We start from the raw sequence: 13335 nt of genomic DNA on the forward strand, positions 1-13335 counted from the left end.
TCGAATTTATTTTACAGGTTAAAATGTAAAAAAAATGGTAAAACTGGTTAAAATGTAATTAGTTTTATGTAATAATATTTTTATTTATAAAATATATAGAACTAAATATTTTTAAAATCTGAATGCATAAATCTAAAATAATTAAAATAAAATGGAAAGAGTATCTGATAACGATGAATTGCTCTTGTAAAATTTTCGGTGGTCACTAAATTTTTTTCTTTCTTTTCACAAGATTTGATTCACGTTTTTTTTTTTTCCGTCAAAGTTTTTTGATATTATATAACTGGGCCAAGCCCAGACAAGATCCGAAGCCCGATTACATAAAGACTGATTAGAAGCCCAAAAAAACAACAACGGGCTCAAAAAAATCTAAACGGGCCTTCAGCCCAATCTCAACATCACTCGCCCCACATGGAAAGCGCGTCAAGGAGGCTGGCTCGACACGTGGGGAGATCTGCTCCCTTAGCGCTTAACGCGTCGTCACCGTCTCGACTTAACCGCCTCCATCTTGACGCCACCGGAACAAACACCGACAAAGAACCTCGTTCGTCGGAGCTCAAGACCCGACAAGCCTCCAACGAACGCAAACCATTCTTTTCCCCACTGTCATCACACCTGAGAGATCCATCGAAACTCGAGATCTCCTCCAACTTTAGAGTGCTTCAAACCCTAGACACGCGGATCAAGACCCATCTCTTTTCTTTTCTTGACCACCGTCACCTCGCCGTAGAGCATCATCTTCCACAGAGATCTCATCCGCCGTGACCCAAACCCACCATGACGACAACCACACCGACCATGAACCAAAACTAACCTCGTAAACCTTTTTCCCAAAGAACATCGGGATCCCAAATGGAAGCGCGGATCTTTGGTAGCCTCCGCTCTCCATAGTTGAAAGCCGGCGAAGACGAATCTGAAGAAGACTCTCTTCCCGGAAGCTCGAACCGGCGGCGGTGGATCTGCAGAAGCCTCCACCTCCCGGAAAATACCACCACTGTACATGCAGGCCATTTTCTCCACCGTGGACCTCCCGACGAGCGCGTCGTAACTCCATAACCGAACCACCGTAAGAGATGAGGGCGGTGACAGAGGTCGGACAAGGCGCTTGTTGACAGGACGGCGAAAAAAAGGCGGAGGGGAACCACTACGACGAACAAGAAAAAACTCCGGCGCCGACACGGACGCTCACGCGCCGGCCGAGCACCGGACTCCAAAGTAGATCTCGCTTCTCTCTCTTCTCTCTCTTTTTGCCTAAAAAGAACTCTCAAAGATTTGATTCACGTTAGATGTAGTTTTTTTTTTCAAAATAATTAAATGACATGATTTGAGTTTCTCTTTGGGAGATATAAACATTCACAAGTGTAGAACCTCTTAGTCATAAAAATATTTACACAAATTTTTAATCAGGAAAAAAAAATAAGAAATGTTTCATTGACATAAATAGTAATCGAACCTCCCGTGAAAGTCGTGACGCATCATGGCTATTTACGGTGCACGTGGCCCGAAGAGAGTGACCTTCCTTTGAACCTTGTGGGTTCAGTTTGGACTTTCAGTCCCGACGTCACGGGTTCGATGCCGTGAAAGAGGTGGAACCGTTGAGATTCTTAGAAAAGGCCAGATCACGAGTCCCATGTGACTTAATGATAGTTTTTTCATTTTGGGCTTTTTATTTTAAAAGAACTCTCTTTTTGTTTTGTTCTTTAAAATCTTTCTTTATTGACAACCTACAAACAATGTTTTTTTTTTTTGCAAAAGGCTTAACCTACAAACAATTGTTATAAAAACTATAAACAAATCGTTCTGGTCTCGAAAAAGTACCTTCTGAATACATAATGGGGGTAATTTATATACAAAAGGTCCTTGATTGATGATGTGCCCACTAACCCTGTTATGCTTTCTGTGTTTAATTCGATATTTTAAAAGATGAAAAAAGTGATATTGATACAACCATGCAATGCAAAGTGCTAACAGTAAGAATAATATATGAATAATATATAATGAGAAAATTGGAAAGAGACTCTTGATTGTAATTAGATGTCGAAGTAATTAATCCAATAGTTACATGTAAATTATGAACTTAGTACTAATAATTATTTATGGTTAACAGTTTTGTCACTGTGCTTCTAGTGGTACAACCGAATTTTCTACTACAACACTATATATATATCAAAATAGCATTTACTATAAGTTTTTTTAAAACTATAAAATATTTAAATTTGGATTTAATGATTAAAGTTTAATATTTAGGAGAATAGGTGGGATTAACATTTAGGAATAAGATTAAGGTGATGATTGTTTACATAGTTTTTAGATTTTAGTTTTTGGTTTTTGGATTTTGGTTTTTAGTTCTTAGAATTTGGTTTTAGTTTTTAGTTTTTCTGTAGATTTTAGTTTTTCAAAAAGTTTGAATAGGGGCATTAAATTTTGGTTTTTGCTTTCTAATCAAAAATATTTTATAAATATAAAATTATTTTTTTCGAAACAATTAAAAATAATAATGTTTTATTTTATCACTAATTTACATAAATTTATATTTAAAGTTTTTAAAAATAAATATTATAAAATAAAAAATAATAGCTAATTTTTTTAAAAAAATAATTTTGTCTCTCTAGAACAATACACAATTAATAGCTGATATTTTAAAACAAACTGAAATTAGTTATATTTTTTAAATATGGTAAATTAAATAAAATTTATGCAACTCAAATATCACAATATCTAAAATCTAAAAAGTAAATTTAATTCTTTAAAAACATTATTATATTTTATAAAAAAATTATATTTTTCAAAATGGTAAGTTTTTTTAAAGAAGGTTTTCGACAAAAAAACTAGAATTTAAATAAAAAGTAAAATGACCATTTAATAAATGCATAGTAGATAAAACCAATAGTTTTAGTAAATTTTATTATAGATTTTATAGTATAAAGTATTAATTAAATAATTATAAAACTAATTTAGCTAAACAAAACTCCAATAACTTAAATTTTAAAAAATGATTGTTATTGTGGAAATCAAAACTATATGAATGTAATCATCCACCATTTGTCATTCTGAATAATTTATAATTTTATTTATAGTTTATTTTTAGTTCTAATACTTTATTTCAGAGTTTAATTGGTAGCGTAGTTAAACAAACATGTAGGAGTTGAAGAAAGAAGATAAACATAGAACAAATATAAAATATAAAATTTTAAAAGAAATAATAAATTAAAAAACTATCGTTGGCCAAACTCTAAGAAAATATAGTTTTTGGTTTTTGTGTAGAAAGAATTAAGTAATTATTTGAAAAACTAGTTTCCCTACTTTTTATGGAATCATTTTTTCTAAAATCTTGATTGGCAAAAAAAAAGTGGTTTTTCAAAAATAAAAGCCAAAAACCATTTCAAAAACTAAAAACAATCAAGTTCTAACTAGACTTCACTAAAGTGCATATGTAATGTTGGTTATATATAATTTTTATATATGAAAATATAAAATCGGTTATTGTTTTGAAATGTTTCAATATAATGTTGGTTATATATATTGTCGTTGTTTTCAATCATTCGCCATTTTTTAATAGATCAATTGCGCCGGACCCGAAATCTAACTATCATAGCGGATGACTTAAAACAACTGTAATCAACATGGCAATGGTTACTGTTTTTTTTCTTTCTTTTTCAGAAAATTTGATATTATTGTAAAGTTTCAGAACATAAAATAATACTGAAAATTTATTTACAGTTTCATCGATTAAAATCAACTTTAGAAAATCCCTTCCATAATTTGCATGTTGCTTCCATGAATGAAGCAACTTAAATGTATACACCATTCAGTTTTAAAAGATTTTAAGTTTTTAAGGAAAAATATATTTAAAAACATTTTAGAGATTAGATTGTAGGAATATATTAGATTGCGATGAATTTATATAGATATATATATATATACAAAAGACTTTCAGAATTTAAAACATAGAAGCAAACAATTTATGTTTGGTTAGTTAATATCAATATTTTTAGGATTCTCCAATATTTTATATGAGAATATTATGAAAATATTAGTGATTTGAAAAGATTTTTATAACTAATAACATATGGATTATTTGTTTTTGCATAAACAATTTATGTTTGGTTATTTAATATTAATATTTGTAGGATTCTCCAGTATTTTATATGAGAATATTATGAAAATATCAGTGTTTTGAAAATATTTGTATAACTAATAACATATGGATTATTTGTTTTTGCATTCAGTAAATGGAATATTAGGAAACTGCATACACATTAAAATGTATTATTCGGAAACATAACCAAATTATAGACATTTTTTGTTAATATTTTTTTTATGATTTTTAAGATTTTTTTTTTGTTTTGTTTTGAATGTATTATTAGATTTTAAAAATTTAGATTTGGACTATAGTATTCTTTATATTCGGTTTATATATTTCCAATATTTTTCATATAACTTTTTAATACTTTAAATGCTTATTAGAAATTTATACTCTGATATGAATATAAAAATCTTGTACTTCATTCTTAAATAGTTGATTCAGTTTTTTTATATATATTTAATGATTGGTTGTAGATATGGTGGTGAACATATGTTGCAGACATGGTATCAGAGTATACTTGTTAGATTTTTTCATTTTTTTACTGCAGTTTTGTTTTTGATGTTGGTTGCCTTGAGAGTGCTCTGGTTGGTTTTGAGCTCCTTAAACTTCTTGGGTTGAGAATTCGTTAGCTTAAATTGCAATTGGTAATGAAGTGATTTAAATTTGTTTTGGTTTCAATAAGGTTCTCTTTTGATTTGATGCGTAGGTTACTATTATAACTGGACCACTTAGGATTAATCCATGTTAGAAATTGCATCCAGGCCTAGCGCCAAATGACAAAATCGGAAATTAATCGAAGAGTAATCAGAAATTAGTTTTAAATTTTTTTTTAAAATCTCTTATATACATTTGTACATGTAGAACTAAGAATCAATTGTTACTTAGTCTAGTCATTTGTTAGCAAGCTGAATCTCGTATCGGTTGAGGGTTTGAAGGAGAACATTTTTGTTTGTTTTTGCACTCTATCAATAGTGACACAAAATTACCTAAAATCATGTCTTCTTCTGCATAACCATAGTCGATCTTCAAATCCAAATTTTGTTGTTTTATCTTTTTCACGATTGTTAATTTTTATTTATTTTCACGACTTTTGACAAATCTAAAAAGAAATACTTGATTTAGTCTTTAAAACCCACAAAACTAAGGGGTTTACATGTTGCCGCATAACACAACTGAATCACTTCAACGCGTCAAGATTGGGCACATTACGATTGGGCACTATTTGATTATGGGCTTTGAGATTGTTAGTATGGGACGAGCGATTTTTGGACGCCGAATCGGTCAAGCGGCCTAGTTTTAGAACATGGGTATTAATGTGTTAGAATGATGAAATGGATATATTATATATTTGCTTAAATGAAAAAAAAATAATGGATTTTGAAATGATTTATTATGTTAGTGACAGAAGTTTTAATATATAATTTGAAGGACAAATTATTTTGTAACTCAGTTTTGATAAAATAAATTATGTTATTTTTCTTTAAAAAAGGTATTGTTTTGAAGATTGTTTTTTGAAAGCTATTTTTATTATAATTTTTTTTGAATGCTACTTTTAAGACCATCTACAAGGGTTACTTCTATTTGTTATTCCAAAAATAAAATACTCTAAATATTGAAGACGGTTTTGCTCCAATGGTTATTTCTATTTTATACTAAAATAAAATATTCCAAGTATATTATTTTCTATTTATTTATTAGTTTATTATACTATCTTTAACTTTTAAAATATTAAAATTTCACTCATTTATTTTATTTTATAAAATATACTACACTATTTATATAACTAAATGATTCTTTTAAAATTAAAATTTTATTACAACACATCATTATAAACAAATGATATACTAAATATAGTATTTAAATACTATATAATTTTATTTTAGTAAAAAATTAATCATATAAACATAAATGATCATTTTGTAAATGAAAAGTTTCACTCTAAAAATAGAGTAAAAGAATAGTATTACTCTATATCTAGCGTATTACTGTTCATCTCTCTATATTTAGTGCAATATATAGCATATTATTGGAGTGAGTTTTACTCTATATTTGTATAAAGGGAAAGTAGAATATACATTCTAAAAATGTATTATTATTTTAGAGATTTATTTAGCGTTCAATTTATATTCATATAATATTATGTGAGTTAAGTTTGGGAGAATCGAGAGTGAGTGGTGTCTTTTGATAATGGATTGTATAGTCAACTGCTCACACACCGCAAATCACGTGAAGTCCTCGAATCGTACACCTATCGGCCTCCTACTTTGTTTGTTTTTCAAGTCTTCTCTAATCTCTACGATCGAACCTCGAATCTATCGGACCTCACCTCAGTCACTATTTTTTTTTTAATTAGTGTATGTTTAATTAGTTTTAGTCACCCTTCTTTGTCATCTATTTGTCTGGTGCACTTAACTAGTCAACCTGTACATCATACATGTACGATGTATCCATAAAACTCGTGTAACTAAATAATCTTGTGAGCAGGCCCTGCTCAAAAGAATTTTAGATCCTTGGCAAAATAGTTAAAAAACATTTTTTTTTATGTAATTATATGGTAACTTAAAATTTTCGGGCTCTTATCTTCAATTTTTTTTTAAATATTGAGTCCCTTTTCAATACTATTTATGCGAAAAATCTTTTGGGCCCTAGACCAGTGTCCTTTTGCCCACTCTCCTAAACCGAACCTGCTTGTGAGCATAACGTATAATAGCATGTGCAAGTGGAGCAGTAGAATAGAGGTAGAATCTAAACAAAGTTCAAAATTTAAATTTTTTTAAAAATAAATATATAAACTATGGTTTAAAACTTCAAAATTTTATATATAATATTAATTTAGAATTTATAAATTTAAAAGAGAGGTCAAATATATATAAATAGAGCTATAAACTTTTAAACTTACTCTATTGCATCACTAAATACTGTTAAATTTTTTTGAACAGAGCCCATTAATAATTTGAGACGGTACTGCTTGTGAGATTTCTATTTGGTGTCGTAGAAGAACAACAGACCTTTTTTTTGGGGGGAACAACCAAGAACAAGTGAACAACAGACCCATATTAATAAGAAAGCAGAAAAAGATGACCAAACTTGTCCGTCTTTTCAACGTTTCAATTAGATCCCGTCTTGTGTCTAAATTGACGGAGTTCCAAATTGAACAACTACTGAGAAACCAACATTACACAAACATTTTTTTGGAAAAGTAAATACAATTTTTCTTATTTCCTCTCATCGCCAAATATAAATATTGGGTTTCTATTACAATATCGTTTATTTATTTGTTAGTAAATAGAATTTTAGGTCTGTAATCCCTTCACAACCTCGAGGTAACATGTTAGTAATGTGCTCCCTTCCTCATCAGCGAGATTCGAATATGAGATCTTGAGACGTAGTTCCCTTGAAAGGTTTCCTAGTACCTCAGCAGAGCTACTAATGCTATATTTTTTTATGTGAAGTATGTTACACTGTTTACAACAAATAAATCTACCAATAAGCATGTAATAAGATAAACCGCAGTATATGAAACCAAGATGACTCCACAGTAAGACATGTGCAGAATATGAAACCAAGATGACTCCACAATAAGACATGTTTAGATGTTTCTATTAGAAATCTTCTCACATCGAAGTTGTAAATTAATATCATATATAAAGACTAAAAAACATGTGTTGTTATTTCAGTCTTTGTTAATTAACTTTGAATTGTAAATCCATAAACCTGACAAACATAATACTATAGAATTCAACCTCGCCATTACAGTTAACGATGTGAACCACTGAGATCATGAGATGATAGTCCTGTCTGACATCTCTCTTATCATAACAATTTGGATAAAGAGAGTAGCCTGATGGGTTAATCCAAGATTGTCATATGAAACCGTAACGATACCATGATGCTTGCAGCGCTAAGCCCAGCCCATATTGCTGTACAATACCATTAGAATTCAACTATCCACGAAACACCTAAACGGTGTATAGGGCTTGGCACGAAGCGAGTACTCGTTATTTTGTGTGTACTTGCGACTTGACTTACTTTGTATGAGTAATAAAATTTTCGATTTGCATTTAACTTATTAAAAACGAGTACTTGCTATTTCGAGTACTTGATCAAAAATGAATTATTTGCAAGTTACTTGACCCGCTATTACTTACTATTTATGAGTACTTGTAAACTATTTACGAGTTTTTTAGAATTTTTAAAAACTACTTACTAAATAATAATTATTAGGAATAGACTTGAAAATTTGTTTTATTTATTCTACTTAACATAACATCTTAATTACTTTAAGCGAAATATTTGTTCATATTATAAAAAACACACAAAAAATATGAATATATCGATATATAAACATTGTATAATTTTTATGATGACAAAAATGTTTTCTCTAAACAAGTAACAAGTAGTAACAAGTCATATAGTTAAATTTTTAATACTTGTTACTATATAATACTTAACTAGATGACGACGAATATTTATAAATCAAGACATATACGAAATAAGTATATTTATAACTAGATTGTACATATATATATTTTGCCTTGATCAATAAATTTGAAATTTCATCAAAAAAAATAAAATAAGTAGTAAGTATAAAAAGAGTAATGAATATTTGTGTCCAATCCTAAATGCAAGTAAAAGAAAAAACAAATATAAACAAATATTTAATAAATCATATAAATAGTAAGTAGTAGGGCAAGTAACATGGCATAATGAGTCAAGTAATTAAAATAATAATGATACTTGATATTTGACTTAGTTTGGTAAGTAATAAAAATTGAGGACTTGTTACTTACCTTGAAAACATTGAATACTTCAATTTTTAAGGCGGATTTAAGGCGAATAACAAGTAACGACCGCCAGCCTACCAGTATAAAATGCGATTTTGAGTATCATAGTATAAGGTAATGCAACTGATTAATTAATTACTAGATTTTACTGAGAAATCCTTTGCAAGGTCCCACAAAAAGATATAGAATAGGGCGGCCATCCACTTGATTTGAAAGAGACTGTAGTGGAATCCAACCATATGTCACAAAGATCCAAGATAATATATGAACTATTTTTCAAATTATGATAATGATCAATACTATTTTCTTCAACACTTCATTATCATTCTTAAGAGTAGTTATTTATGCATGTGCATGATTATACGAAAAAGAACCGACAATTTACTCCGCAAGACATTTATACGGTACATTGTCATTCCCTTCCTTTTATTATTTCCTTCAACAAACTATAATCGAAATGAACGATTCTGTGTTATACAAAGATCGAGTTTATTGAGAAAACAACTTGTTATCTAATGGTTGGTCACTTGGTCCTAAATATGATTTGCTCATCTCCACCAAAACCAAAGTTCAAATTGTAAATATCAGTGATCGTGCATGTGAATGAGTGAGAAAGCTATTAAAGAGTTATTTGATTTAGTAGTCACTAACTTCTAAAAGAAATTGGCCACCGTTATGACTCAGGACACTATCACTCCAGCTGAGCTTAGGAAACATGATTGAAAATATAAAGAGAATTGGTTGGAGTGGGACCAATGAAAGAAGTATCATTATTAGACGAGAAGAAAAAGACAGAATTGTTAGAGAAATGTCAAAAAAGTACAGTAACAAACAACAAAAAAAGGCCCAATCAATGCTCTACTTTCATTAAAGCTTTAGTTTTTAGGTAAGGAATGTAGAATGTGTGTGTGAGATTGTAAGGTAGAGAGAAAGTGATAAGTGAGAGAGAGAGAGAGAAATGAAGTTCTTGTTCCAGTGTCCATGCTGCTCTTGCTTCTGCTTCATGAAACCAAAGCAGGGCAAACCAAAAGCTGTAGATTCAAAACCAAAGGAAGAGAAGAAAAAAGAGGAGAAGAAACCTGAGAAGAAAGAAGAAAAGAAAGAAGAAAAGAAAGAAGAGAAGAAAGAAACCAAAGCTGAGAAGGCCGAGTGAGAGCTCTATTTCAAGAAAACGCAATTAATTATCCCATTTTATTTCTGTTTCTATTTCTATGCTGTGTTATGGATGCTTAAGTAACTTGTAACATTTCTTGATTAATAAAATTTTCTATTTTGCCAATATGGTTTGTCTCTATTTTATCAATGCTGCTTGTTTAATATGTACTATTCTGAATTTGTGAAAGAAAACTATGATTATTGTTTCGACGTGATTGTCCTTTAGTTTTATAAAACCCCACTTATGATTAGATATTGACGGTTTGAGTTTATACGATTGATGATTCATATTGGATTTCTTATTCCCAGTTTCGGATTTGATTCTTTTTGTTGTAACAAGTATATGAATGAAAACTATTAACCAAATCAAATCTGAGTCTAACTCGTATAGGTGCATGCAATAATTGATTAGAACAGAAGCCCATTTCAATGAAATCAAACTCAAGCTCATGTAAACTAATTTCCTTAGCAAAATAGCATGGAATATAAAAATGTTTAGTTCTCAAAGGAAAGGACATCCAGAGCTTCTTTCTTTCTTGTTTTTTTTTCTTTGCATTTAAATAAAGCTTGGTGAACTAATAAAGCTGTTATAAGTTCAATCAATCTTGCTAACGACTTGCTTACATAATTCACTTCTTATCTACATATGTGTTTCGATTCATAACTAATATGGTGTTGGAAAGCGATCCATGTATTTGTTTCCCTACTCCTTATACAGAAAATTCCAAGTTATATATTTTATCAATTACCTTATCACCGAAAATGATGGTCTTTCTTAAAAGACAAATGTTTTTGTATTTTTCATTATCAAAGTGAATTTTCTAACCAGATTCCTTTGGCCTCATTGATGTTTACCTCCCAATTCATCAAAGCTCGAAACCATCATAATTTTCGTTTCATGCAAGTATATCATATTAGAGTTGCTCTCATATCTCTCATCATTTAATCACTCCATATTTGGATCGTGAGTACTGACTCAAAATATGTTGATTTGACTCTATGCACTAAAAATAATCGTGCAAAGAGATATAAGCATGTAATCATAATAAGACTTAGCATATATATTGCATATGTAATCTCATCCCTTATATATTAAAAGAGAAGCATTGTAATAAATGCATTCACATTATAATAGACATGTGGCAGCTTCACAATAATTTGATAATAAATATGCTAACGCGTTCACACTATAGTCATAAATGTGTTCACACTATGTACTTTGTGATTTTTTTAATATAAAACTCACATACATAGTTCCAATAAAACTCAGGATTTTTCGGTTCGAATAAAAATAGATAACGAATCAAAAGCTAAACTATATATATTATTTTTATTGTTTACAGATAAAATTGAGCAAAATATTCATAAATTTTGATTCGATTTGTTATCCGTTTTGATTTGAACAAAAAAATCTTGATATTTGAAACTTTACGAAACAAATCAAATACTAAAATACAATATCCAAAAAAGAAGCAAAACACTAATACCAATATTTTTAGGAACATATATCTAATTCGATATGTTATATGCATATATATACATATATGAAAAGAATTATATATATTATACTTTATATCAGTTTTACAATATAAATTTATTATATTAGGTACTAGAATTAAAAGGTTATATAATGTTTTATTTTTGTAATAAAATGTTATTATTAAATTATTTTTAAAATTTTATTTTATTTACGAATCAAATCGGATATTCTTTAAAATTCTAAAATATTTCGGATATCGGAGTCACCAAATATCTAGGTGGCTAAAGATCGAATTGACAAGAATGCTTCCAAATATCCAGATACTTGATATGTGTCCACCCCTATTTACGAATATAATTTTATTTTCTTTTGATGAAAAAATGACTAATGTCAAGGTCTTTTTTATTTTAAATAAATTTTAATTTTATCTTTCATGTATTATTCTGAACAAAAATGTCATTTAATATTAATTAACAATATCTTTATATATTTTTCAACTATTTTTATATACTTTTTACATAAACATACATGTGCACCTTGATGTGAGCATCTTATAACTAAGTATTCACCACAGCTGAAGTATCTAATTTTTTTGAAAGTTGAAATATTTTTTCTTAATGTTTCTTTCACTACCGACCAAATTGTAGTGAAATGATTTGTCTTAATAATTTTCTTTTCTTTTTCTTAAACTATTATCTGTTTAAAAACTATAATATGAAACTATTGGTTCGACATGACAACTATCTAAACTTCATAATATGAAAATAAACATATAATATTAATTTTAGGTTTTTATCCAAAAAAACCAAAAAATCAAATGTTTTAACCGAATAAACTAAAATGAATATTAATTTAAAATAATAGTTATATTTTAGAAGATTAAAAACAAAAAAAACGTAAAACCTAACCAATATCCAGATTAAACAGATTTATTGTCTTTTTTATTAAAAATAACGAAACTAATAATCACATTCCGCGCAAGGCGCGGGTTATTACCTAGTATATATTATTTGAGAAACATTACAACATTTTTTTTTGTAAACACATATCATCACTAGAATGATTCTTAGAATCCTTCGAAAAATAGGTTGGTCTATCTAAATATATAATAAGATTTTTATTAAATTAACCATAAATACATTATTAATGTGATGCATTACTTCCTTAAATAAAATTACAGAATTGTTTAATGTGGCTAAAGTATATATATGACAATTAATTATTTTGAATAATTAAGATTTGATAAAAATAAGTATGTCTTATATTATATTTTTTTAATTTTAAACTATTAAAATAAATTAAACAACCATAGTAACCATATAATAAAAATTAAAATTTTCTTTATATGTTATATTTTGAATTTTTAAAAACGAGTATAAATTACTAAAACTGTTAAAAGTTTCACATTCAAATTTTGTGATCCATGGTTTAAAATTTTTGTTATGTCATGATACAAATAATTAAAAAATCATATAAGTTGAAAGTCTCATTTAATAAGTAGTAAAATAAAAGATATATGAATATATATATATATATATATATATATATATATATTAATCCCACGGTGAAAATTTTGTTATCACTAATTTAAATTTTTTGCTATAACATATACAAATGATAAAAAAATATGAGCAAAAAGCATCATTTAATAAATATTAATATTAAAATATACTACATATATATTACTATCATTTAAATTTAATTATATACCATATCAAATAGAAAAAATATTTTTTAGATTAATAAAATTTATTTATATGTCTGCACCAATTTAATTATGTAAGTAATAGTTACTGATTTTTTAATTATTTAATATATATTTATTATTT

At 28.2% G+C, this 13335-nt stretch overlaps 1 protein-coding gene across 1 annotated transcript; it reads left to right on the top strand.

Moving 5' to 3' along the window:
- Positions 1–9675: 9675 nt before the first annotated feature.
- On the top strand, positions 9676–10150 carry LOC106379290 (UPF0329 protein ECU05_1680/ECU11_0050-like). Its single transcript, XM_013819290.3, has one exon. The coding sequence runs from the start codon at positions 9830–9832 to the stop codon at positions 10022–10024; it is 195 nt and encodes a 64-aa protein (XP_013674744.1). The 5' UTR covers positions 9676–9829; the 3' UTR covers positions 10025–10150.
- Positions 10151–13335: the final 3185 nt, after the last annotated feature.

Source organism: Brassica napus, chromosome A2 (assembly GCF_020379485.1).
Source record: "Brassica napus cultivar Da-Ae chromosome A2, Da-Ae, whole genome shotgun sequence".
NCBI classification, from domain to species: domain Eukaryota; kingdom Viridiplantae; phylum Streptophyta; class Magnoliopsida; order Brassicales; family Brassicaceae; genus Brassica; species Brassica napus.